The 25,858-nt window shown below is 52.6% G+C and overlaps 10 protein-coding genes across 10 annotated transcripts; 5 read left to right on the forward strand and 5 right to left on the reverse strand.

Annotated features, from left to right (window-relative positions):
- Positions 1 to 180: 180 nt before the first annotated feature.
- On the forward strand, positions 181 to 638 carry UREG_07047 (uncharacterized protein; the record flags this gene model as incomplete). Its single annotated transcript, XM_002582228.1, has 2 exons — positions 181 to 288; positions 372 to 638. The coding sequence occupies 2 exons, from the start codon at positions 181 to 183 to the stop codon at positions 636 to 638; spliced, it is 375 nt and encodes a 124-aa protein (XP_002582274.1).
- An 839-nt stretch (positions 639 to 1,477) lies between these two features.
- On the reverse strand, positions 1,478 to 2,285 carry UREG_07048 (uncharacterized protein; the record flags this gene model as incomplete). Its single annotated transcript, XM_002582229.1, has 3 exons — positions 1,478 to 1,921; positions 1,975 to 2,187; positions 2,238 to 2,285. The coding sequence occupies 3 exons, from the start codon at positions 2,283 to 2,285 to the stop codon at positions 1,478 to 1,480; spliced, it is 705 nt and encodes a 234-aa protein (XP_002582275.1).
- Positions 2,286 to 2,818: 533 nt separating this feature from the next.
- Positions 2,819 to 4,840, forward strand: UREG_07049 (uncharacterized protein; the record flags this gene model as incomplete). Its single annotated transcript, XM_002582230.1, has 3 exons — positions 2,819 to 3,929; positions 3,978 to 4,270; positions 4,316 to 4,840. 3 exons carry the CDS (start codon positions 2,819 to 2,821, stop codon positions 4,838 to 4,840), a joined length of 1,929 nt encoding a protein of 642 aa, XP_002582276.1.
- A 992-nt stretch (positions 4,841 to 5,832) lies between these two features.
- On the reverse strand, positions 5,833 to 7,108 carry UREG_07050 (uncharacterized protein; the record flags this gene model as incomplete). Its single annotated transcript, XM_002582231.1, has 2 exons — positions 5,833 to 6,939; positions 7,037 to 7,108. 2 exons carry the CDS (start codon positions 7,106 to 7,108, stop codon positions 5,833 to 5,835), a joined length of 1,179 nt encoding a protein of 392 aa, XP_002582277.1.
- A 3,557-nt stretch (positions 7,109 to 10,665) lies between these two features.
- Positions 10,666 to 11,841, forward strand: UREG_07051 (60S ribosomal protein L17; the record flags this gene model as incomplete). Its single annotated transcript, XM_002582232.1, has 3 exons — positions 10,666 to 11,188; positions 11,430 to 11,617; positions 11,683 to 11,841. The coding sequence occupies 3 exons, from the start codon at positions 10,666 to 10,668 to the stop codon at positions 11,839 to 11,841; spliced, it is 870 nt and encodes a 289-aa protein (XP_002582278.1).
- Positions 11,842 to 12,453: 612 nt separating this feature from the next.
- Positions 12,454 to 14,822, reverse strand: UREG_07052 (uncharacterized protein; the record flags this gene model as incomplete). The annotated part of the gene is made up of 3 exons (XM_002582233.1): positions 12,454 to 13,530; positions 13,583 to 14,655; positions 14,711 to 14,822. 3 exons carry the CDS (start codon positions 14,820 to 14,822, stop codon positions 12,454 to 12,456), a joined length of 2,262 nt encoding a protein of 753 aa, XP_002582279.1.
- An 871-nt stretch (positions 14,823 to 15,693) lies between these two features.
- On the forward strand, positions 15,694 to 18,914 carry UREG_07053 (uncharacterized protein; the record flags this gene model as incomplete). Its single annotated transcript, XM_002582234.1, has 2 exons — positions 15,694 to 17,961; positions 18,012 to 18,914. The coding sequence occupies 2 exons, from the start codon at positions 15,694 to 15,696 to the stop codon at positions 18,912 to 18,914; spliced, it is 3,171 nt and encodes a 1,056-aa protein (XP_002582280.1).
- A 326-nt stretch (positions 18,915 to 19,240) lies between these two features.
- On the reverse strand, positions 19,241 to 20,343 carry UREG_07054 (uncharacterized protein; the record flags this gene model as incomplete). Its single annotated transcript, XM_002582235.1, has 3 exons — positions 19,241 to 19,514; positions 19,567 to 20,048; positions 20,107 to 20,343. 3 exons carry the CDS (start codon positions 20,341 to 20,343, stop codon positions 19,241 to 19,243), a joined length of 993 nt encoding a protein of 330 aa, XP_002582281.1.
- A 377-nt stretch (positions 20,344 to 20,720) lies between these two features.
- Positions 20,721 to 21,080, forward strand: UREG_07055 (uncharacterized protein; the record flags this gene model as incomplete). The annotated part of the gene is made up of 1 exon (XM_002582236.1): positions 20,721 to 21,080. The coding sequence occupies one exon, from the start codon at positions 20,721 to 20,723 to the stop codon at positions 21,078 to 21,080; it is 360 nt and encodes a 119-aa protein (XP_002582282.1).
- Positions 21,081 to 21,381: 301 nt separating this feature from the next.
- UREG_07056 (uncharacterized protein) lies at positions 21,382 to 24,135 on the reverse strand (the record flags this gene model as incomplete). The annotated part of the gene is made up of 3 exons (XM_002582237.1): positions 21,382 to 22,520; positions 22,597 to 23,298; positions 24,081 to 24,135. The coding sequence occupies 3 exons, from the start codon at positions 24,133 to 24,135 to the stop codon at positions 21,382 to 21,384; spliced, it is 1,896 nt and encodes a 631-aa protein (XP_002582283.1).
- Positions 24,136 to 25,858: the final 1,723 nt, after the last annotated feature.

A 25,858-nucleotide genomic window follows, 5' to 3' on the forward strand; every position in this document is an offset into this window, starting at 1 on the left:
TTCCGGTTGCCCAGATGCCAATGATCAGCTGCAGCCAGGGGAGCCGGTGGGAGGTTGTCAATGTCGAGGTGGAGATAGAGGCCGACGACGGCCGCCAGGGCCGCCAGCTGGTGCAGGTGCAAAAAGGTCTCGTAAAAGGCGTGGCGGATGGGCGAGGGCGAGTGCAGCAAAAGCACCAGCATGGCTAGAGTCGACACCAGGCCCCAGGCGAAAAAGGGGTCGTCGGCGACCGAGGCACACACGCTGGCCCAGCTGGAGGCATCGACGGCATTGATGGCCCAGGCAACGGTGTGGGTGACGGCCTCGAGCACGACGACGCGGCCGATCCAGCGGTGCAGCAGGTTGTAGGAGTCGAAGCTGACGCGGAGGAGGGCGATGAGCGGGTTATTGCGGCCGGCCAGCAGGACGAGGGGGATCATGTTGAGCACAGCCAGATTGCCGGAGCGGCCGCGCAGCTCAGCGACGAGAGCGGCCTTGTGGTTGACGCGGTAGTCGAGCAGGCAGCAGTAGGCCAGCTGGCTGCCGATGTAGAGGGCCAGCAGCAGGGCGTGGAAGCGCGAGGGCAGGGTGCCGACATTGACGGCGGCGGACAGCTGGAACTCGCGGTTATGTCGCTTGCGGCCGAGGGGGGCGTATAGTAGGTGCTTCTTGACGGCGGCCCAGGCGGGCGAGTCCTCGATGGCCCAGAAGCGCTGCTGCGATGGAGCGGCGGCGGCGAGCACACGGCGGAGGTACGAGTGGCCCAGCTGGGCGGCGCGGGCGAGCAGGACGAGCACGGCGACGCCGCCGACGGAGACGCATAGCACCTGGGTGAGGAGCTTGTCAAAGGGGACGTTGACGCCGGTGAGGCCGCGGGTGAAGTCGGAGACGTAGGTAGTGTTCATGGAGAGAATGAGTGCAAGAAAAGAATGCAAGAGAGAGAGAGAAAGAATGACAGAAAAATCAACAAGAAGAGAGACTCAAAAGGAATGTTCCTGCAGATTCACTTGCTCGCCGGGAGTCAAGAATGCAGCAGTGAAGAGAAAAGAAAAGAGAAGAGAGAAAGATGTTCTTCAACAACTCATTCTTCACATTCACATTCTTCAACTCGTATTCTCTTTCTGTTCAGCCTGTCAGATTGTCCACATCCCCAGCCAAGCAACAAGACGAAACAACGGCGTGTTGGCGCTGATGCAATTGGACAAGCGTTTCAATTGATGTTTCTGTTTCTCTTCTACAATAAATGGAGGAGGTGATGCTGATTCTGATGTTTTAGCAATAGAATTTGTTTGTATCAATCCTCATTCTTATTCTGATTATTCCATGCTCTCCATCCTGTCTACATCCACCATTCTCTCTCCTCCCTATTAGATAGTATTATCCTTATGATTCTGATTGATATGCACTCCGTACTTTGTACTCTGTGCTTCCATTGCTATTCTATCATATCCATTCTATGATAGATGCACTCCGTACTTCGTACTCCGTGCATCTAGTATCATCTCCCCATCCATCCCCCGTCCACACACAGCACCTCGCCCGACACATACGCGCTGGCGTCGCTGGCCAAAAACACCACGGCGCCCTTGAAATCATCCGCCCGCCCCCATCTGCCCGCCGGGATGCGCGTCAATATGCCCGCCGCCCGCTCCGGATCCTGCAGCAGCGCTTCGTTCATCGCCGTCTCGACGTAGCCCGGCGCAATGGCGTTGACCGCGATGCCGCGCGATGCCCACTCGTTCGACAGCGCCTTGGTCAGTTGCGCCACGCCGCCCTTGGCCGCCGCATACGCTGCCACCGTGATGCCGCCCTGGAACGACAGCAGCGACGCGACGTTGATAATGGCGCCGCGCCGTCCAGAGGCATTGGCAGCGCGGCCCAGCAGGTGCGCGCCAAACTCGCGGCTGAACGTGAAAACCGGCGTCCAGGTTGGCTGGCAGAACTATGTTGATTAACAACTGGAATAATTTCTATTCCGGGCATATATATATCTACCTCATCCCAGTCTTCGTCTGGAAACGCCTCGGCCGCGTGCCGCCGCTGGATGCCCGCGCAGTTGACCAGAATGTCCAGCTGCCGCCCCCAGGCCAGCGCCGGCACAATCTGCTTCACGGCCTCGCGGTCACCCAAATCTGCAACGTGGATCGAGGCGCTGCTGCTGGTTGTGCGCCGGATCTCGTCGCGCGTCGCCGTGTCGCTCCCATCTCGCTATCACATAGAATCAGTATCAACAGTATCATAAACAGTTCACAATCTACCTGCACCAGGATGATATCGGCTCCCGCCTCGGCCAGCGCCAACGCCATTGCCTGGCCAATCCCGCGTGTGCCGCCGGTGACCAGCGCCGTCTTGCCGTGCAGCGAGAAGAGCGAGAGCGCCATGGTTTGGTTGTCGATGGTTCTTTGTGCAGATGATCGCTCAGACTGAATGCATGCACGTTGGCAATCGGGCTGGCATTCAAGCAGTTTGGCAAACTCGAGGAAAAAGCAACGATCCGCAAACGGTTGATAATGATAGTTAACTAGTCAACTCGTGAGCTGAGCGTGGTCATTGTCCTTCTCTTCTTCTTCTTCTCTCTCCAGCCATGGCCGACGCCAAAAAGTCCTCCATGAAGCGAGTCTCGCGCGCCTGTCTCCATTGCCGCCAGCGCAAGTCCCGCTGCGACCTGTAAGATATCATCCATCTAACTAGTTATATCTTTTCTAACAACAACAGCGACAGCAGCGGCAACCCCGGCAGCCCGCCGTGCCAGCGCTGTCTCCGCGACCGCCGCGACTGCGTGCTCGGCAGCTCCAACCGCGGCGGCCGTCGCATTCGCAAGAAGCCGCTCGATCTCAAGATGGACGCGCCCGCCCTGCGCTCCAAGTCGCTGCATCTCAACGCCGCCCCCTTCATCCCTACAAAGCCCCCCGACGACCACGATCCCGACGACGATGAGGACCTCGTGCCCATCGCCGAGAGCTCCTTTGGCCACGGCGTCCTGCAGAATCCCTCCGATGCCTGGCAGTGCCTCACCAACGTCGCCCAGGACGACGACAGCCTCTGCAAGTCCGCCAGCCCCTATCTCGCCGACTCGCACCGCTCCCTCGTTGATACTCCCGCTACTGCTGCTGCTACTCCTCCCTCCATCGACTCCTACCGCCTCGTCAAGAACGCCGCCCTCACCCCCGACCAGGTCTGGGACCTGCTCCTGCACTACGCTGAGCACTTCCACCCCCATCTGCCCCTCGTCCCGCGCATCTACTTTGACCGCAAGGCCCTCGGCGCCTTTGCCAGGGCTGAGAAGCACCTCCTGACCGCCGTCCTCACAATCGCCTCCAAGAACCGCGTCCAGGACCCCCACATCCACCAGGCCTGCTCCGCCTACATGCACGAGCTCATCTCCGCCATCGCCGCCGGCGCCCCCTGCGAGGTCGAGGCCGTCGAGGCCCTCCTGCTCATCGCCGAGTGGGAGCCCCCCGGCCTGCAGCCGCGCATCAAGCCCATCGGCCGCGGCGAGGAGAACCGCGCCGCCTGGATGCACGTCGGCCTCGCCCTGCGCTCCGGCTACTTTCTCGGCCTCGAGCGCACCTCCTTTCGCGGAGACACCGGCGGCGACCTGCAGGCTGTCGGCCGCAGACGCCTCGCCTGGGCCAGCTGCTACGTCTCCGACCGCCTCATCTCCGTCCGCATCGGTCGTGCCTTTTGGTCTCGCGGGCCCGGGCCCATGACCGGCCTCGTCAGCGACGATTTCCCTTCCCTGCGGCCCCTGACCGCCGGAGACGAGGACCACTCCAAGATCTTCCAGGCCACCCTCGACCTCACCCAGCTCTACGGCAACGTCCACGACGTCCTCTACTCGGGCATGCGCACCAGCAGCCAGATGATGCTCATGGGCGACTATGTCAAGTATGTCGACGACTTTCGCATCGCCATCGATCGCTGGTACGATCGCTGGAGCAACCTCAGCTGTGAGTCAATATATATCAATATTTCGGGCTGTCGTTAATATCGTGTAGGTGCCCCCGAAATCAAAGTCACCCTGCAGATGCAATGCGTCTACCTCAGCCTCTACACAAACGCCTTTGCCTTTCAGGCCGCCATCTCCCAGACCCTCTCCTCCAAGCCCAAATGCACCGCCCGTGTCCAGAGAGAGTATCTCCGCGCCACCTTTAGCGACGTGGCCTCCATGCAGGATTCCCGCTTCATCTACGCCTCCGTGCGGTCCGCAAAGGAGTACCTCCGCATCTTGAACACCTCTGTCGATCCCGAGAAGCACCTTCGCTACCTGCCCCTCAGATATTACCTGTATGTGCGTCTATAGCGGATCCACGTTGATATACTGACTCAATCCCAGATACGCTACTTATGCCGCAGTGTTCCTCTACAAGGTACGGTGATGCGTCTCCCTTCAACGCCTATTTTGATCTCATTTTGCTCTCTGCAGGCCCATTCCTTTGGCGTCATCACCCGAGAAGAGCAGATCGACATCCGGGAAATGATCCGAGAAACAATGAACCGCCTGCGACGGGCCAGCGCCGGACCGGACAACACAGGCACCCGATACGCCCTCCTCCTCGAACGTCTCTGGTTCAAACAGTCGTCCAGCGCCGCACTCCACGGGCCCCGCCGCAACACCGACACCTCCATCAGAGCCTCCACCAACGGATCCGCAGAAACAACAGCCACCCAAGTCAGTCCCGCCAACGACTTTTCGTGGCTGGATCTGGAGGCCGTCGGCGATTTCGTGCTGGGCAATCCCATGCCCGGCGGCAACATCGTCGACCTCTCTGCCTACGTCCACGATCCCCATCATAATTATACAAACGGGACTCCGTGCCCAATCTGGCCTGTTGACCCGAACGGCAATCTGCTGTTTTGATTTCTTTATCTTTCTTTTCATTCCCCTTTTCTTCTCTTTTTTTCTCCTGGTTTTCGTGCGGGCAAGTCCACTCTTCTGGCGCATTGGGGGGCGGCATCGTCTTTCTCCGAGATTGATCCATCGCATCCCAGCATCGGCATGGCATTCGCGCATTCTCGCGAGACCACAGATTCGGCGGTTTTGTCAATCTTGGGGGTCAAACCCCACTCCACATATAGCGGAAAGCAATGACATCACCGGAGCATCTTCGGCGTCTGTACCCGCCAACCCTTTTCGGGCCGCTTTCCGAACCATTTATTCGGTCCTGGTGTATCCACCGCCTTGACATGCTCGAATGTTGATTGAGAGCGCAGAATATACAGATCGCCAAACGCGTTTGATTACATCCTTCAAGGGAGGAGCGCAGCAAAGCCCAGCGATGGATAAACCGAGCTCGTACGCCCGTTCTCCTTTCCTCGCTCTGAACGGCATGCTGATGTTTCTCTCTTTCCCCAGACCACGCCGCTTTGATACCGCTGGCGAGACTCGGCACCGTACAATCCACAAACCACAGCGGACCCCGAAATCAAGTAATGGGACAGGGACGTCCGTGCTGTCGAAACCATTGTTCGCGATGGTGATACTCTCTCTTCACTCTACTGGAACAATGATAGGAAGACCAGAGTGTCACTCCGACAATGTTATGAAAAGTACCATTCCGTGTTGACAATTGACAATGCGGTCGATTCCAGCGGAGCCAGATGAAAGGGTCTTAGCATGCGATTCGTGAAGCGGAGTGGGATTCGATATTCCTTTTTTTTTTTTTTTTTTTTTTTTTTTTGGCGTGGATACTCCGTAGTCGGATCTTGTTTGTGGGCATTTACGAAATCAGCATTGCGAGTGGAGGTGCGGGCAGGTGTATATGTGTAGAGGCCGGTAGAAGATATTCCTTTGCGAACGACATAATATTAAGAATAATACCTAGTCAACACCCCTTTAACCCGAATCATGCCTCATACTTCTCTGCCAACCACCACAACCTTCACCACCGCCCGCCCATCCTCATCCACCCCGCTCCCCGCCAACCGAAACGCCCGCTGACCATCTCCCAGTTCAACCGTATGAGTGACAATCTTCTCCGCCACTCCATCCAGCCGCCCCGAGGCCATCAGCCACACTGCGTCGGGATAGCAACGCCCGTCATACCGCAACACTCCCACCAAATCAATCTCTCGCAGAGCCGCGACGGATAGCGGGAGTGTCGGGAACCGCGGCCCACCCATCCCAACGAGCACGACTGCGCCGCCGGGACAAGACGCGTGAATCGCAGCCCGGATGCAGACGGGCGAGCCGGTGCAGTCATAGACCCGCGCAAAGCCGTGAGGGAGGGAGGATGCGGTGGTTAGCAGGGTTGCGAGCGATTGGGCGAACGCGTTGTCGCTTTCTGGGGTAGCGGGGCCATCTTGGGTTTGGATTGGAAGGCGGACGGTTTTGATGTTGGGATATGGCAGGGTAGATGCTATGTGTAGTCTTGGCTCGTCGATGTCTGCGATGACGATGTTGTCGAATGAACGGGTTGCGGCGAGGGTCGAGGCCAGGAGGAGCCCGATGGCACCGGCGCCGAAGATGAGAGCGGTGGATTCCTCGCTGGACGCTTGAGAGGCGAGCTTTGAGCGATTTACGGCGTGTACGCACACCGCGAGGGGTTCGATGAGAGCAGCTTGGATATCGGATATCGAGTATGGTAGCTTATGGCACATCGACGCTGGATGGTTAGTCACATCCATGAGCGTGCCGTCCAGGTGAGGGAATACAGCCGCGGAACTGCGAAACCGCATGGAGTGGCACAGATTATATCGATCCTGCGAACAGAACGTGCACTTGCGACATGGGATGCCGACCTCCAACGCAACGCGGTCACCGACTCGCAGGGCGGTCACGTCCGGGGCGACGGCGATGACCTTGCCGGCAGACTCATGGCCAAGGCAGAGAGGAGCACGCACGACAAAGTCTCCATTACGGCCGTGTCGGTAGTAATGGAGATCCGACCCGCAAATACCAGTAGCACAGACAGCTATTTGGACTTCCCCCGTGCTGGGATAGGAGATCTCCCGTGTTTCCTAATCGAGATGTCGTTAGCTGAAGGAAGGTCGAGCAAGAATGCTACGCCGACGAGGGGAGCAAAGGTCGCCGCAAATAATCATTCGTGCAACGTACAAGTCGTAAATCCTGAGGGCCGTGGAGCACAAGTGCCCTTGACGCCTGTGGTGATTGCTCGCTGACGGTCATGGTGCAGGACAAGCAAGCATAAGAGGAGCCAGATTTACCGTGAGCTGCAGTCGCCGGGGAATAAACCAAAATCCCTGGCTGATTTGTTACTTTCAGGCTCTTTTAAGCTTCAGGCATCCTATCAGTGAAAGAGTGCATTAATGGGCTGTCTTTGTTTGCTCTGGCCGGCGAATCCCATTCACAATCACAGGAGTGAAGTTTGGTATCACGCGAAACCAGCGAGATGGGACGGCTGCGTATGGCGACGGGGCGCGTTTTCGCCCTTCGGAGGCTGGAAATGGCATGATTGCGTTTCTCAAGGCAAAGCTGAAAGTGACTTTCAGCTGAAGCCATGGGATGTCATCGAGTTTGATGATAGACGGAATTGCGACCTCTCCCGGCACTCTGGAGATGCTGGGGTTTTAAGAGTCCAGGGGGCCTCGCCGGCGCCCCAGTGATTGTCGCTTCACTGCGAGTTACCGACGGGGATATCACTGTTCATTTTCCGACGCTAGGCAAGAAAAGATGGCAAGGGTCTGACATGATGGAGATATCCCTTCGTCTCATCTAGCCTGCTCGGCTCGGCACCCTCGTTTGCTATTTGTCCTCCTAGACATCGCGATATGACCATGGGCCAAGCTCGTGGCTCACCGCCGTGTGCATTGCTCTGGCTCCTTTGGATAGTTAGAGTTCAGGATGCCCATCAAGATCATCCCGAAAGCCTTTTCAAATGCCGTCGGAAGCTTGATCAGTGATTCAAGACATCATCGGGTGGCGACTCAACAAGCAACTGCTTGCTACAACGGTAACTCAGGCTCTCTCATCGGTCTTGAGAGAGAGAGCTAGAGCCCAGTGACTGGTGACATCCCTCCCTGTCGCCCATGAAACAGTGTTGATATCGCATCCCGTTCCTCTCTTTTTCGTCTCGGATGGCCCAAATCGCCTCTGCTTCACCGAATTGGCTCTCTTGCTTTGCGGCCATCCGCTCCGCCAGCGCCCCAGCTGGACGGTCATTCCCCCTTTGTATACCTCTTGGTTACCGTCTCTCCCGGGTCCAGTCCACTTGCGGCGCCGCAAACTATTAGGTAGCTACGCTCGGATTGCTGGTTGGCCTGCTGCATTTATTACAGATCAGCCGAGAGGCAAAGGGGGATACACACCGTTGATCAGTCGCATCGTGAGTTCCTGGTTACAATAAATAAACAAGGACGCTCCACGACCGCCGTTATTGGCCTTTTTTTCCTTCTTCCTCTTCCTCTCTCCTGCTCCTTGTAAAATCTAGCAATCCTTTTCCCGTTTATCATCTTTGCTTTTTAAGCAGAATCCTGCGCGGCTTGTGAAGCGAATCGCGTCACGGACCTGAATTTCCTACCAGGCCTATTCACCATCCGGGTCTATATATTGCCTTGTCTCCTCATTCACCTTGGTGCCTTCGACCAGTGGGTGAAGGAACCGTTTCAATTGCTGGTCAAGCTTTCGATTTTGCCAGCGTTTCCAGTCAACTTCTCTACTTGTTGATCCTTTTGGGCGGCGCCAGTGCTTTTCAGAAATAGTTGTTGTCCTAACTATTCTTTGAATCCACTTCCTATCGCATACCTACAATGCCTTCACGGGCTGTCTTGCTGATCGGCGATATTATCCATTGCAGGAAGGAATGGGAACAGTTTGCTAGTTTGGTAACATTAAAGGTGTGTTCGAGCGTTTTCTTACTGACAAACTTCTCCTATTTCCCCCTCCAATATCCTCCCCCTCCCCAAGCCCTGTTTGTTTTTAGGTGGGCGCATATGCAGCCCTGGGTGTCACAAACACACTCACCCGTTCTCTGAGCCACACATGTTCGAGTTTAAACCGTGATACAGAGCTCGGAATCCGAGGAATGGCGGCAGTCCTCGTGAATTTCCCCCGCAAAGTTTTCTGCTCGTTAGAATCGGGACTGACTCTTGATTGGGTCCTCCGGTGAATTAAAGATCTGCAAGATGCACGTCCAAAAGTCTACCCTCACCAGTGGTTTTGGGCTGCTATGAACGATTGATGGCGGCGACCATTTCTTGCAACTGGACTGGCTAATCACTTTTGACAGGAATATCCCTCTGGAACACGGGAAGACTTTATGCGAAACTGCAGAAATGGTTCATACGACGATGTTGTTGCCATTTATCGATCGAACCTGTCCACTCGGGTACGTGTCCCATCCAAATCTTCCCAAATGATTGGCGCCGCCATGCATTCCGCAAATATCCGACCTAAACTCAAACACGGGTTTCTGGACTAACGCTCTGTACGCAACATAGCTAACCGGCCCTTTTGATGCGGAAATGCTTGATGTTCTTCCAAGCTCCTTGAAATTCATTTGTCATAATGGCGCTGGATACGATAACATCGATATCGATATCTGCTCAGAGAAAGGTTTGTTTCGCATTTCTGAGGTTTCTCGGTTCATCGTGGCACATCCAGGATATTTATTTATGTTTGAAAGCCCTTTGCTGATTCGAGCCGTTTGGTATAGGGATCTCAGTATCAAGCACACCAATTGCTGTCAACAATGCAACCGCAGATATCGCTATCTTTTTGATGATCGGTGCACTGAGGCAAGCGTACACTCCGATATATTCCATTAGGAATGGTTAGGACTCACCTCCACGGAATGAATTTCTTGCTTACCATATTGCAGGTCAATGGTTAGGAAAGACAGCGCTGGGGCACGATCCAAGCGGCAAGACTCTTGGCATCTTGGGAATGGGCGGAATCGGGAGGGTAGGTTTTCCACCAAGGCCACTCGTGGAGCGAGTCCGTCAGAGCTAAAAGGTCACCAGGAAGTGGCGCGTAGGGCCAAAGCCTTTGGAATGAACATTATCTATCATAACCGCCATCGGCTTTCATTGGAATTAGAAGGGGACGCGAAATACGTTCCCTTCGATGATTTGCTTTCAAAGTCAGATGTGCTGAGTCTTAATCTGTCTTTGAATCGAACCACTCGGCATATCATTTCCGACCCCGAGTTTGAAAAAATGAAAGATAGCGTGGTAATTGTGAACACAGCCAGAGGTGCTCTGATTGATGAAAAGGCACTCGTTCGGGCTTTGAACACTGGGAAGGTAAAGTAGGCTTCTTGCTAGGGTGAGCGTTCTTGTTCGCTGACCATCTTGCAAGGTTTTCTCTGCGGGACTAGACGTGTATGAGAACGAGCCGTCTGTGGATCCGGGTCTGGTCAATAACCCGAGAGTCATGCTCCTTCCGCATATAGGGACCACGACGTTTGAAACCCAGAGAGAGATGGAGCTGCTGGTGCTGGAGAATCTGAGATCGTGCCTTGAAAATGGCACCTTGATCACGCTGGTGCCCGCGCAGCATGAGGCCATGCATCGATGCCATGGACAAGAGAACGGCCATGCCGAGCGAAACGGGCACAAAAATAGGCAGAATGGCGTTCACATATAGGGTTGACCTTGCCGATCTCTGAGTATTTTGTGTAGCATAGGATATGTACTGTGATAGATAGAATGTAAAGGATGTGCTAATCGCGTCTGTGTCCATCGAGAGACTGTGTCATCCCCAAGAGTTTGCGGCATTGAACAAAGATGAGGCGACGTTGGTGTTGGGGAGTAGCGCTAAACCAAATCGGGGCTAGCGTTAGGGCTTCCGCACCACACGCCCTGGCTCGCTTACCACCAGAGCATCACCACAGCGAAAAGGGCACAACTCGACTGACTTGGAGATCAATCAACCGAGCATCAGGGACCATCTCATTGACACGACAACCCGCCCAAGATGGTGAGTGCTCGACCCGATTCCGTCGTCTGGCCAGTTCTCGCTGTTTCGCGTTGAAATTGGTCTTGAAAATTCACCTAGGGCGAGGCAAAACTAACATCATCATTTTCCACCTCCAGGTCCGTTACGCCGCCCAATCGATCCCGAGCGCGAAAAGTGCGCGATCTCGCGGCTCCTACTTGCGCGTTAGCTTCAAGAACACCCGCGAGACTGCCCAGGCGATCAATGGCTTCAAGCTGCAGCGTGCAGTTGCCTTTTTGGAGAATGTGATTGCGCACAAGGAGGCTGTTCCCATGAGGAGATATGCCGGAAGCACTGGACGATGCGCACAGGGTGAGTTTATGGCCTGGCAATTTTCATTGTTGTTGTGTTGGGATATATGGACAGTTATACGAGTCGATGCTTGGAGGGGCAAAACGGTTGGAGTGAAAATGATCAAAGCTCAAAATCCAGGGATGTTGATGACGACGAGTTGGAGAAGTCGGATATGGAATTCGGGGCTTCTTGCATATGCGGCGAGGGGATTATGAAAGACTTGAAAGCGCTGCAACTAACGCATACTGTTCCCATCTAGGGAAGCAATTCGGTGTCTCCAAGGCTAGATGGCCCGTCAAGTCCGCCGAGTTCCTCCTTGGTCTCCTCAAAAACGCTGAGGCCAACGCCGATACGAAGGGTCTTGATACCGGAAACCTCATCGTCAAGCACATCCAAGTCAACCAGGCTCCCAAGCAGCGAAGACGTACCTACCGTGCTCACGGTCGTGTATGTTTATGCTCCATACCTTTCAGACTCTTATGAACTCAGCTGACCCGTTCGCTCTACTTCAGATTAACCCTTACATGTCTTGCCCCTGCCACATCGAAATGATCTTGACCGAAGGAGAGGAAGTTGTTCAAAAGGCACCAACTGTTGTTTCCGGGGAAGGATCCAGACTCTCATCCAGACAACGAGGAACCCGTGTTCGCCAGGCCATTACCGCGGCTTAAATCCCCCTATTTCATTCTGTTCCGAAAAGAAACAAACAAATACCATACCCGTTGAGATGGACACAAAAGGAAATGACAACAGGCGCGAAATGAGCTGTGGGCGTTTCTCCCTTCGTTTCCTAGTCTATTCTGAGGTCTCAATACATGGATGTCTGTAATGTGGCGCGTCTTAGGTCTTCATTCCTAAATTTGATGGTCCCTGGGTCACCTTTCTTCATGCATAATGTCATTATTCCATGCCATGATCATACTGGGCGAACTTGTGCTACAACACGTAGCATATTGTAGTTCGAATGTCTAAAAGGCAAAAGACGAACCTATATCGTCTGACAGCGAAAGCTTTCTGCACGGTTTACGAAGCGAAGGCGGAGACTTGATTGCCCCCATAATAGTGTATCGCATTGTGAGGACCGATAATAGGCGTAATATAGACCATAAGCCAACGAGCATTGGAACCGACAGGCATCAAGTGAAATTGATACTATTATCATACACAAATATCGGGAAGCAACTATTCCGTACTCCGCAAAGCGCCAGAATAAGAGGCCACAACAATATGGGAAGGGTAAAGACATAGAACAAACGGAACGGTGACAAAGAAGATATTCGTGTCTAATCCACATGAAGCCCCTCCTGCTGCCAACCCGCAGGCCCGGCGTCAGCGTCATGGGGGACAGCTGCCCCCATAGATCCCAAAGCTGCGCCATGTTTCCCGGCTTCTAATGTGCTCATCATGTACAGCATGACGAAAATCAAGATATGCAATGCAAGACAATACGCTGCAAATATGTTTCTGCTCGTTCTATTTGCAAGGACCATTCGTGTGATTGAGAAGATTATTCGTTCAGGTAGACTCATGCGCTTATATGCACGAGTTGACTCGCGCCCTCGAAATGCCGCGAAGGGTGAGATCTGCGCTTCATAGGCGGAATGATATTTGTCGAGGGATAGACCGGACGGTGTATCGGGCGCTATTTGAATGGAGGTTGAATTCGGTTGGTTAGCAAACGCAGTTGCAGAAGACGAAGAAATAGTATGGCCACCTCTGTTGTATGTGGAAATATAGCGTGTTTTTTCATATAGGCCGAGGTTATCCTTTTGCAAGGAGGCGATTTCTTGACGCAATTCCTTCACGTTGGCATATGTCTTGGAAAGTTCCTCTTCCAATTCAGCGTTCTTTTGTTTGAATCGATCACGCTGTGCTTGCACCATTGGCAAGATTCCGGATCCGCCTCCAACAGGCTCCCCGGCGCGAATGGCTTCCATAGCGTTCGCGTGGGTCATGCCATGGTCAAACCCAGATATAATAGAGGAAGTGGGAGACGTCCTTCCTCTTCTCATTGAATACGGATAGCGCGAAGCGTACGTCCCAGCAACAGACATTGCTGAGGATTGTGTTGTCTCCTTTTGTATATTGAGAAGATCGTTTTCAAGGCTGGTTGCCAACTTGCGCGACCGCTCCAAATCTGCGTTGGTTTTTGAAAGCTCATCTCTTAGCGATTCCAGCTGAGTTTCGAGATCGCGGTGTGACACCCTGAGTAGGATAAGCTCGTTAGACAACTTTTTATTTCTACCAAGAAGGAGCTGCTCCAAATTGTTTCCATTTGAAGCCGCGTTACTTGGTGCTTCTTCAGTGACACCGTCATTTACATCGCCGTCGTCATCATTGCCAGTCGAGAATTCAATAGACTAAAAGATTGGGTTAGAAAGAAGAGCTAAAGAAATGTAACAGCGGGCTCACCTTGATGATTTCTAGCTCCCGGCGGATATCTTCGTAGTCAGCGACTTTGTCTAGCTTACTGCGCAAATTGTCTCGCTCCGTCGAGACCCTCGCATGCAGTCTTTCAGCCTGGCGCAACTTTCCCTCCAAGCTATTCTTTTCTGAATCTCTGTCTAACCGAGCAGACTCCAGTTTCCGCAGCAGCGATGCGTTTTCAGATTGTAAGCGGAGGTATGCTGGATCTTCCTCCACCGGCCGATGGTCCCCTTTAGGGTGAGAAACAGCCTGCGCAAGATCCAGTCTTAATTGCTCGTTTCGAGCTTCAACCTCTGCCAGCCTGAGGCTTGTCTTCTCTAAATCTGCTGCAACGATATCTAGTTCGGCAGCAGTTGCTGCGCTTCGTTGAGCGTCTCCACCCTCTTGACGATCCAGCCGTTGGGAAACCTCAAAACTAGCTTTGATCTCCTTCAGCAAGCGCTCCTGGCTTTCTGCCTTTTCCTCGTAGTTCTTCTCCTTGGCCTCCCAATTGCTCGTCTTTTCCGCAAGTACGGCGGTCCATGATGTTTCGACCTCCTGGATCTTCTTGTCCCGTTCTTCTTCCAGTTTTCGACGAAGCGCCCTTTCTTCTTCTAATTTCTTCTCCGATTCATCCAACAAGGAAGTAATCCGGGTGGCATTTTTCTGGAGCGCCTCCTTTTCTGACGTTAGTTTCGGAACAGTGTCCTCTGATAATACGAGGGAGTCAATTGAAGCCTCAAGTAAAGGATACGGATCTGGGGCTTCCGACAAAGCCGAGTAGAGTTGTAGAAATGCGGAAGACGACGCTTTCCCGTGGGTGGTCAATAGATCGATGAATGCCTGGTAAGCTAAAATACGAGTCAGGGACAACTGGTGCCAAATGGAGGGCAGGGCTGAATGGTCGTTACATTTCAACAGCCCCTTGTACTCGGTGAGCTTGGAGGCATCGTCAAGTTTCCTAAAATCCTTCGTCTTCTGAGCCAGGTCCTTCCGCTGCACAAGAGAATCTCGTTGATGCGCGACAACGTCTGACGCGGTTGAATCGAGCTTGGAGACAAGATTTGCAAGATCGATACCTGGTTCCGTCAGCAAGACGTAGAAGGGTAATCCAAAGACGGGCACGGTGCATACTTCTCCAAGCCAAAATAGCCTTCTGGAATTTGGTCTCTTCTTGTGGCTTCTCCGCAGATTGAGATTCAGCGCTGGGCTCCCGGCCAGCGGCTTCCGATGCCAGGCTGTCCATCTTCCGGCAACGATGACACTCACCAACTCTCGAGCTGCGTAGCTACCGTCATTGAAGTGAATCTCGTCGGGAATGCAATATTTTCCGTCGACCCTCCCAGTTGTTAGTTAGTCTCACTTTCAGTGAGCTCCCCAAGAGAGATCAAGACGTATCCTCCGGGTTAACGTTCCTCCGAGTGAGCGGTTGTGAACTGCGCCGCCTGCTCGACCAGGAGGCCCGGCAAACAACTCCTCATGGATCGGCTCACGGGTGAGTAGGGGAAAGGCGACCATGGGCTTGGATGGCGACAGTGACGGCCCGAGAAAGCGTCGACGGCTCAGTCCGCCCGAGACAGGGCCATATGTCCTCCGACAGCTTGTTGAGCGGATCCCAGTCTCTCTAGAAGACGGGGATGACAGTGCTCACATTACCTGCGTAGAATACTGGAGTGCGTATCAATTCGCTTTACTTCGATGGCATGTGCTGATAACACTACCGTCTAGATGGTAATCTTTATGTTGGTACCTCCCTTGGAGAAGTGCTGCACTTCGTTTCTCTCCCAGCCGATGCGCCAGACAGTGAAACCACCGAACCAACGTTCATATTGGCGTCCAGACTACCGGTTGCGGCGACTGCGAATGCCTCGGGCTCCAGAGCGGCTGCCGGTGTTCGCCAAATTGTGGTAGTCCCACGGGCAAACAAGGCCGGTATCCTTTGCAATGGCGTCGTCACATTCTACTCTCTTCCGGAGCTCAGTCCAGCCTATAGAAACACATGTGTTCGGAACTGCAGCTGGATTGGAGGAATTGACCTTAACTCAGCGATCAATGAGGATGAATCGAGCGATCCGGTTATCATGATAGCAAGGCAGAACGATGTTATGCTCGTAAGAATGGGAGACGAAGCGCGTCGAGTGAGAAGCATAGAATTTCCAGGCTGTCTTACGGGCGCTCGCCGAGATACGATTGCATGTGTCGCAGATGCTCACTCATATTCTCTGCTTGAAGTAGAGAGGCGCCAAAAAATACACCTCTCAACCATTCGTTCCTCCGAAGAACTTAGTGATTATCGAGTGGAAGACATTCCGACTAGAGATGGAACTCCTGTGCCGGGCGCCTCAGCAGCTTCTAATGGAAATACGCTGCCAGTTGAAAATCGAGTGCACGGTAGGAGCTCAAGTCTTAATGCTCTTGTCGGCGGCACGGGTGATCGGCATCACCGTCCTCATTCCAGCATCCCAGGGAGATCTCCGTCTAGGACTCCAGAGCCGAGAGGCCGCGAAGCGCCGAAGATAAGTTCTTCAGATGACCTCCCTTCTACCAACGTCGATCGGACTCCTGAACCTTCCCACAATGGCTCAGCTGTGCGGACTTCAAGTCAAAAGCCATTACCGCCTCCACCATTACCTGAGAATTTCCAGCTGAAACCCCACGTTTTATCGCCAACTCCATCAGAATTCTTGTTCATTACCGGTACTGAGGCGTCCGCCGTGGGAGTGGGTATGTTTGTCAATCTTGAGGGCGAAGTAACCAGAGGCACAATAGAATTCCAAAAATATCCGGACTCTGTTGTGCTTGACAACTACAATGAAGAGCGGGCTTCTCTTGCTAATAACGATGTCGAAGAAGGTTATATCCTGGCTGTGGTTGTAAATGAGAATGATGACCAGCTACCAAGGCATATCGAGGCGCAGCGATGGGATCTCGAGCCAGGGGGGAACGAAAGGCCCAAATCATCTATACCAGTTCCATTAGACTGCCCTATCTCTACGCCCGTTGGAATCTATAAAACGATCAGTTCAGATCAGCTCAGCTTTTCAGAGGTTGGGAAAATCATGCAGATGGTGCGATTAAAGTCCTCCTTTGCGGCGCCGAGTCATCCGCCCACTCCACCTGAGAGCGCTGACCCGAGGACAAAGGCTTCTATCGAACAATTACAGAAGGAAAAGGAGCTTTTCGAGTCACAGGAGCTTTGCCTCAGCTCTTCAGAACAGCCCTCTGTTTCGGAATCTCGGAGAGAGTGGGAAAAGCAGAGAACCCAAGAAGAGGCTAAAATTGCTATGAGCCTGGGCCACGTTAACAGTGATATAATTCTCTGGGGCGGTAATTGTATATGGCGTGTGATTCGAAACCCTCTGGCTCTCCAGTTAGAGAATTCGCTTCGTTTAGCCCACCCGGAGTCGAGCAACGACTACCTGACAACCGACTTGAATGTGATCGTGAGCCTGCTCGAAGAGCTTGACTCTCTTGTCCCAAAGACGGAAAACGAATTCCTTGGCCTAAATTATGTCAAGCAAAAAGCAAGCTTGCTTTTATTTGCAAAGCTTCTATCAACCCAGCAAACTGCCCAAACCGCCGAGATGATTGAGCTAACTGAAGCTGCTCTTACAAATGGTGGGCTAGACCCACGGATCTCTTTACTCCTGGTGCCTCTGTTGAAAAATGAAGTCCTCCAAGGCCCACAAGGAATCTGGGTCAATCGAGGCCTTGCAATGGTTGCGGAGCCATTAATCCACACTTTAAATGGTGGCATAAATAATAACATTCCGACTAGCAACATACCTTTCTTCGATATGCTCATTCGATATTTGATTTCGTGGCAGAGGAAAAGGGGTTATGGAAGTGTTACCGATGAAACGTACGTTTTCGACAGTGTCGATGCAGCATTATTACACTTACTGCTGGAGCTTGATGGCAGCGATTGCCAACGAGCCAATCCCTCAGTCTCATCCTCTGTGCGTGCAGAACTGAACAAACTGGTCGATAATTGGAAAGGGAACTTTGACCGAGCTATCCAGTTGCTAGAGACATATCAGAGGTTATTCGTGCTTAGCCGCCTATATCAGAGCCGGAAGATGTCCAAGCATGTTCTCATGACGTGGAAGCGGATAATAGAAGGCGGTCCTGATGCGGGGGGGGAATTATCCGTCCCTGCTGCAGAAATTCAAGTGCGCAAGTACCTTATTAAAATCAGAGATAGTCAAGTCGTCGAGGACTACGGCTCCTGGCTTGCCGCAAGGAATCCAAGATTAGGAATACAAGTCTTTGCGGATGGCTCTAGCAAAGTCAAGTTTGACCCAGGACAGGTCGTATCCATTCTCAAAGAAAAGGCTCCAGGTGCTGTGCAAGTGTATCTAGAGCACCTGGTGTTTGCTAAAAACGTACGTATAGCAACATACTTCTCGGTAACCTTGCAACTGACCTCGTTTAGTATTCCCAATACGCCGACGATCTTATCGGATACTACCTTGACACTGTTCTATCTGTCCTCGAAACCTCTCCAGAGGCGCGAGCATCCTTGGCTGAGTCGTACTCTACATACCGAGCCCTTCGGCCTCCCAAACCATCATATCTCACATTTATATCCGAAAATGCGCCATCGGAGCATTGGTGGCAATCCCGCCTTCGACTACTCCAGCTACTTGGCGGCGAATCAAGGAGCCAGTTTACATCTATTCCCACTGCCCGCGACCTCTCTTACTCAATATCCACCGTCCTTGACCGTATTGAACCATTTCGGAATGAACTAGTTTCCGAGAGCATCATTCTAGGCGGGCGTCAAGGACGTCACCATGAAGCGCTGCACTTGCTCACCCATGGGCTTGGAGACTACGACACTGCAATCAGGTACTGCCTATTCGGCGGGATTTCGTCCTCGCACTCAACATCAACCACGATGCAAGCTTCCGCATCTTCAGCCTCCCAAAAGGATCTCTTCTCACACCTCCTCAAGGAATTTCTTCACATCTCTGACCCATCCGATCGCATCGAACGCACTTCCGATCTGCTAACACGCTTCGCGCCGATTTTCGACGTAGGGGAAGTTCTTTCAATTGTGCCCGATGGCTGGAGCGTGGATATCCTATCGGGGTTTTTAGTAAGGGTTCTGAGGGACCTTGTTACCGAAAAGAGAGAAGTCAAAGTTCAAAGAGCGCTAAGTGCAGGGCTGAATTTGAGGGTTGGGGTGGAGATGCTGGAGAAGGGAGAGCAAGCTGGTGGTGGCTGGATAGAGGAGGAGGACGGCGTCAAGGTGTTACGAGAAAACAGTGCCAATGAAGATGGGGGCAAGGGGAAAAACAAGGTGAATGGTAACGATGGGGGATTGATACGGTGATACTAGGCTCAGTCTAACTCAATTCCTTGAGATTTTATCAAGGCCGAAATCCCTGCTTGATACGGAGTTAATAGTTTTCCAAACCAGTTAATAAGAACTTAGCATGGCAACGGTGAATTCACTGTGACGCTTTTGAGAAGAGCATTCAATGACACGAAGTAAAAGTAAAAGGCTGAGTTGAGAAATTGATTTTGAGACTATCAAACCAGTGATATAAAATGTTCCTCAAGTCCCGTAACTATATGTAGTTATGCATATAGTTACATACACATGTCATTATGGGCTACCGCATCACAACAAGCTATATGGCCAAAAGACACTGCCATCTAATCCAAGTCAGGAATGGGCAGCCCATTCACAATTTTCACTTTGCGACCCAACTTGGCCAGCGCTTCGGTCGAGTTTCTATCTCTCAAGTCACTTGTTTCCTTGTCCGACACCAGGACGAAGTTGTGTACAAGCAACGCAGTGCCAACGGGGACACCATATTTCGCGGCCATTTCTGGGTCCGTAACGGTGGTGGTGTCGACCACGAGGGAGGATTTTACGCCAAAAACGGCATCGGAGCTCTCGAATGGGTCTCCGCGGAGGAAAAGAGAGCTGTTACGAGTTAGACCGGCCACAAATAAAAAAAGTGCAGTGAAGTTAGTACCTGATTAAATGGTCATATCCAGACTTTTCAAACATGAAATGCATATGAGCTGGGCGATATGGGTGACGCTTCAATAGCTTCAGCATTTTACCCACCGGGCCGTCGTGCGGGATGGGATATGGAACAGGCAAGATGGCCTTGAACCAAAAGTTACCCTCAGCGTCGCTATGCATGACCCCTCGTCCATCTGGTTTGGTGCGGTTCGCATGTTGCACATCGTAATGGCCAGTGGAATCGGTTTCCCAAATATCAACCTTGACACCCTCGATGGGTTTACCGGTCGTATCTTTGACGTTGCAGATACAAAGCAGTGGATCACCTTCGGGGTCATGCGAGAGGTTGGCGCCTGCATCTAAGTGTTCTGCGTCGTGGGTGTGGAATGGACCCAGGACGGTTCCTTCAGTTGAGCCTTTTGGTTTTGGGTGATCAATCGCGTCGATGAGGAGAGAGAGGCCGAGGACATCGGAGAGAAGGATGAATTCCTACTCTTTGTGTTAGAAATAGTTGCCATTGGAGGTCAAAATTGGGAATTAACTATACCTGTCGGACATCAGTGCAAATCTTTCCGACTTCTGTTAGGAACAGCAGCCCGGTCATCCACTCTTGGGTGCTCAGCCTCGTCTCACGGGCAAAATCGTGTAGATGCGTAACCAATCTTTCCATAACATATTTCATCCGGGCGTCAGGGCATTGCGAGTTGATCAGGATCGTGTTCTCCGTGATGTTCTCAATGGAAAGATCCTTTAATGGGGGAATGGTGACCGAGGCCGGATCCATGACTGCAGATCTTTCTTCTCCTTCGTGTCAGGTATAGCTAGCTGTTCTGTATGCGGATGTGGCTTTTCGAAGGTCAAACCTTTGGATTTTTGATAGTATAGAGGATAGAAACGACGCAGCCGGGCGCTCCAAGGCAATTTCAACCATTGAAAACGCCTTGAAATAAATAGCAGCCCAAGCGGCGAACCTGGGGAGCGGGGTGGAAACGTATTTAGCCCCTTGCACCCGAACCCAGGCAATCCCACATTTCTGTCCCTTTGTGTGGTTAGCAGTGTTCGAAGCTCCTGATATCGAATCGGCCAACTCGGGCCAGAACTCAGGTACTTGGCGAATAAGCGGCCCAGCAGCTTCGCACAGGCGCCGAGAATGCAGCGGCCATGGCGCCCGTGATGACCAACCCGTCTGTCATCATTTGGCCATCCGCCTTATCGTTGCCGGTCGACGTCCAATCTGCCCGTCGTCTCGACCGATTTGCCCCCCCGAAAGCGGCATTCCGAGTCGGCAATTCCGCGATTCTTACGTCAGCATCTCCGCCCCGCACTTCGGGTCATTCCGTCCCGATTCGTCCTCGTCTGCTTAGTCAAGCTCTCCGCCAGCAAACCATCGTTGCTATTGGGCACGGCAGCTGCCAATCGGCGGAAGAAGGCATATCCGCAAGGACCGCAGTACCACAAGGGTTTAACAAGTCTACAACAACTCCCACGAGGCACGTAACGTTCATATTATGGCCTGGCTAGTCTGTCACCGTTGTCGCAAGGCGGGAAGAAAAAAGCTGAGATGTTGAAAAGTACGCATACAGATACACCGTTGGACCGTCAAATCAAAAGGGAGAGGGCTTGGAAAGACGCTATCAAACCAATACAGAGAAACGACAACAACTAGCTCAACAGCTTGATGAGATTTTGGCAAACATGGAAATCGAACGTTGAAAGGGGTGAAAATTATCAGAAGTAACGTATTTCGCAGAGATAACCTGGCAAGTTCTTCGATCGTATTAAATATAAATAGCCTGTCGGCGCGCGCAATATTGCGCCGTTTTCAAGTCGTCATTGCTTGCTGCACTTCGGCCTCCCTACGTTCGCGCTCGGCAGCTGCAGCCGTGCGAGCTTGGTGGTGGCTCACCGTGTCCATGATCGCTTGAGCCAGTGGATCAGGCGCGTCAGGGTCATCGGCCTCAGCGCGATCAGTGTTGGAACCGCCGTGACCGACAGTGAGCCAAGGCTCCTTTCGAGGTTCGCCAACTGTCGAGGTCATATTCTCGCTCTGCGATCTTTGGGGAGGCGAAGACCGAGTAGGTTGTTGCGGTTCCGATGCAGGCCTCGTAGTAGGGGTCGGTGCGTCGCCATTCACCGGATTAAACGCGCCGGTGTGCTCAGCCGCCTCGTTTCTATCCGACGTAGAATTATGAGTACTTTCTTGGCTTTTGCGGGGATACGTATCCCGAAGCTCCTCTAGTCTGACTTCTTTCCAGGAACACTTGGCATGCTTCTTGGTGCAACCCATACACGCGGTTAAATTCTTGAGGCAATCCATATGCAGTCGACGACATCGATCGCACGGTGGCAGAACGCGTTCTCCTCGTTGCAAAGTCTCCATTCGGCTAACCATTTCTCCTTTGTACGGCCCACCGTCGTCTCGTTCATAGTGGCTAGCGGATTTTGCCTGGGGGAGAAGTGAAGATGGCGTGTTTGGAATGGCAACAGGTGCATACGGTCCCATGTATTCGCCTGGGTCAGAGGCACGAGGCCGTGACGATCTTGAATGATGGCGCCCAGAATTGGCGCTTGTTACATCCTCTTCGGGGTGAAGTCTGCGTTCCGAGGTTGAAAAGAACTTTTTCATTAATTCTGCCCTTGTGCTCGGCGAAGCGCCTTTGATTGAAGTGCCGTTTATGATCGTTACGTTATCCGTGTTGGGCTGCGAAAATGTAAAATGGTTACCTGACACAACGCGGTCGTTTTGGGCTTCTGTACGAGAGTTCACCGCCACAAACCCTGATGTTGGCGAATGTGGACGCGAATGACCATTTGTCGTCACTCCGGTACCGTTGGAGTCCTTCCAGGGGCTGACGGCGCGTTGACCTTGGTTTGCCAAAACCGCGTCATTCTCACGTCGAGTGATGATCGCATTTTTGCGGTTCTTAAGGCGGTGATTTAACTGCCTCGCGCGGGCGGATACTATAGCAACCACAAAGAGTTAGGGCATGTCGAAAGAGTATTGGAAAAAAAGGTAGAGATGAAAACAATCACTCACCTTGGTCTGCTAGCTGAATGATTTGAGATAGATTCTTTTCCAAGATCTCCAACGAACCCAACTCTTTTTCCTCATCTTCACTGATAGGCTGTGGGGGAATCATTCGTTGTGGCATTCCAGAAGCGATTAAAACGTAGTCTTCTTCTGAGATTTCGACACGACTCTGTTTAATATAGATCTGGCAAACGCGAACACCATTCCTTGATTTCTCCAGATTGAACTGCTCGGGTTTATTCTTCGCGAACTCGACAACGTCAAGCCAGGTCACTTGAATGCCTTCTTTCCCATTAGACTTTAACACGCGGGGAGGGTTATCGAATAGTCGCTCAAATCGTTTAACAAGGATTGGGCCCAAGGGGCAGGCACCGAGGTTTCCAGCAATACTCTCATGGCGCTGAAGGACACCATCGTACTCGCCAATAAGTCGAAGGATGGAGGGAAGCGTGTCATCTGCGGAAACCAAAGGGAGGTTCTCAGCGTACTGACGCGCGAGATAGTTGATTTGGAGGTGATTTGACGTCTTGGGCATCTTAGAGGCTATTGGCGGGTAGTCGCCGGTCGGAGATCTCGGGCGTTTGGGCGCGGATTCTGCCATGTCCACCTCCATCTCCATGATAGATGATAAGACGCCCGTAGAAGTGTCCGATGCGGAACGCTCAACGCCGAAGGGACGGGTTCTGTGTCGCACAATGCGAGAGGCGCCTGAATAGGTTCAGGCAGTGCGATAGAGTAAAAGTAGGTGTTTGTGGTCGAAGTCGATGGTGATGGGAGGATGGCGATATGGATATTATGGAAAAGGGAAGTTGCGAAAATCGGGCTTAACGGAAACTGGGTTGGGAAGTGGAATAGCTAAAAGGAAGATGTATGTGGCGAGGGAGGGTAGTGGAAGGCGTGAACAGGATGAGGATGGAAGAGAGGAGGGAGAAGGGAGGAGGAGAGGAGGAGAGGAAGAGAGGAAGTGGGAGGAGGGAGGCGGAGAGAGGAGGAGGAGGTGGAGGAGGAGGAGGAGGGAAGGAGAATAAGGAAAAGCACGGCTCTGGGAAACACAAATAGAGTTTATGGGAAGGCGCCTGCATCAGGAAAGAACACAGGAAAAGCGCAAGAGGGGGAGGAGTGGAGAAGAGAGGGAAGGTGCGGTTACCGTACCATTACACCTCCAATACAACAGCTTTAAGCTGTCAGCCGGGGGGGATCATTCTCAGGGAATGGGGAGACCAGCCGTAACTACCGAAAAAGGGGGTTCAAAGGATGCCATCCTGCTGATTTCAAAGAAAAGCAATCATCTGTGCCACGGTGACTGGCGTTTGCAGCTGGTCATTGGCTGAGTTACCCTCATGTCGTTTTGAAAGGCCGGGACGGAAAACACAGCATCAATTACACGATACGCCTTTCTGAAGACAGGAACGGAGCATGATTCGCCGGAATCCATCCTCCCGTCCATTGTTTCCCGTTTTGTTACGAGTGCGATACACCGCTACACTTACCAACTCCCAGCGAGAAAAAGGGCTTATGAGGCACCCGACAAACACCTGTGACCATGCTGAGGGCGGTTATGCAAGGATTGAATGGAGCGAATCTGCAAGCGTATTCAGGCGGTCATGATGTATACATTGGCGGTTAGACAACGGTCGAAGCAAGCCTTGCCGAAACCTGTGTGCTGCAGAGCCCGACCAAACTCGCCAAGGAGAATTCGGAGAGGGATGTCGGACGCATCGGAAGTGGAAATCAGAAATGTTGCTGTTGAATCAGCGCAGGAGGTTGGCCACTTGTGAGCTACTAGTTACCTGTGACAGACACAATAACTGCAAGGACATGATGGCCTCGACCAAACATTTTCAATAATACAGAGACCATCACGTTCGGGTGTGAAGTGTGGGCCAGGCTGCCGTTTTGTCACCTCCCTGTGCCGTTTTTTCGGTGGCACTAAAATTTCAGCGGAAAGGCTCAATCCAGAAAATCCCGCCCGGTCCTTTCCGCTCCCCAGAACGAGTTTAGCGCGGGCTACGGCATGCAGCTCGCACCACCCATGCATACCCCTCGTCGGTAGAAATCGTCGATCAGGATGTTCTTCTCATGCATCGCTTCAGACGGGACGGCTCTGCCCTGTCTGGCAACGAACCAAACAATGTAACTTTTGATGTTCGGTCTTGACGGTTTGAATCCTCTGCCACCTGGGAGTTGCTTGTCTGGGTTTCCCTTTTACGGAGCACGACCTCCTCCGTGGTTCGCGGCTTCTCGACTGTGTAGGATGGGTCTATGACGACGACCAAGTTCAAGCAAGTCTGCCCAGGCTACGATGGGGTGAGCCAATATCTACCAGCAGAAATTGCCGCTTCAACCGTGCATGAAGTCTGGAGGCAAGGGCTCCTCCCAACCTGTCCTCGTCCGTGACACAGCCACAATCGCTCTCCGCTTCTCCCTCGGAATGCAAGACATGCTTCCCCGTCGCCGACTAGGGTGATTTCTCAGAAATCAGAATCGTAATCCTGCCCTGCGCTCTCTCGTTGCTCTCAAAAGGGTGACGATAAAAAATAAATATTCAAACAATCCTGTCTCCACTACGGAGTAGTTTATAAGTTATACGGAGGACAAAGCAGTGAAGATTCCAGCCACATTTTGTACTGGCGGAATTGTGGCTCACAATCTGTCAGCGACCCGGGAATGGACTCAATCCACCCGTGTCTCCCCAACCCTAATCATATCAACTTCTCCAGACTGCTTCTCGCCATCTTCAACAATCCAACAGTGTGACAGAGTATGTGATCCGACCTCACTCCTCCGTGCTGCCATGTTCAATTATTGGCTCCCGCCCAGTTGCTCCAGGAGACACCGGCAGCTGCGTAACCCACACGTCACACCTGCCTCTGGCGGGCCAGACCATCTCGAACTCGCGGTTGACCAGTTTGATAGAAGCGACGAAAATGCCGCAATGGACTCCTATCAGTCAAGGCTAGCAATAATGACGGGATTGACATCCTGCCACCCTGAGGCTTGCCGGCGAACATTAGTTGATCGACTAAGCTTCATACGTTGAAGCTTGTCAAAGCCCTTTCATGTCCCTCCAAGAACATTGAGGGGCCGAGCCACATGCAGGGCTCTCAATGCCAAACGCGCCAAAGTTGGGGTCTGTGAGCTGACTTTGACTCAGAAGCGGCCTCCCGCCTGGAAACTCGGCCATCCGTGCATGGTTCTGCTCATTAGCAACTACATGGGCTTCGGGATTGGCTTGGCTTGAAAGAATGGCCATTTCCAATAAATACTC

This window comes from Uncinocarpus reesii, genomic scaffold, assembly GCF_000003515.1.
Source record: "Uncinocarpus reesii 1704 scaffold_5 genomic scaffold, whole genome shotgun sequence".
Classification (NCBI taxonomy): domain Eukaryota; kingdom Fungi; phylum Ascomycota; class Eurotiomycetes; order Onygenales; family Onygenaceae; genus Uncinocarpus; species Uncinocarpus reesii.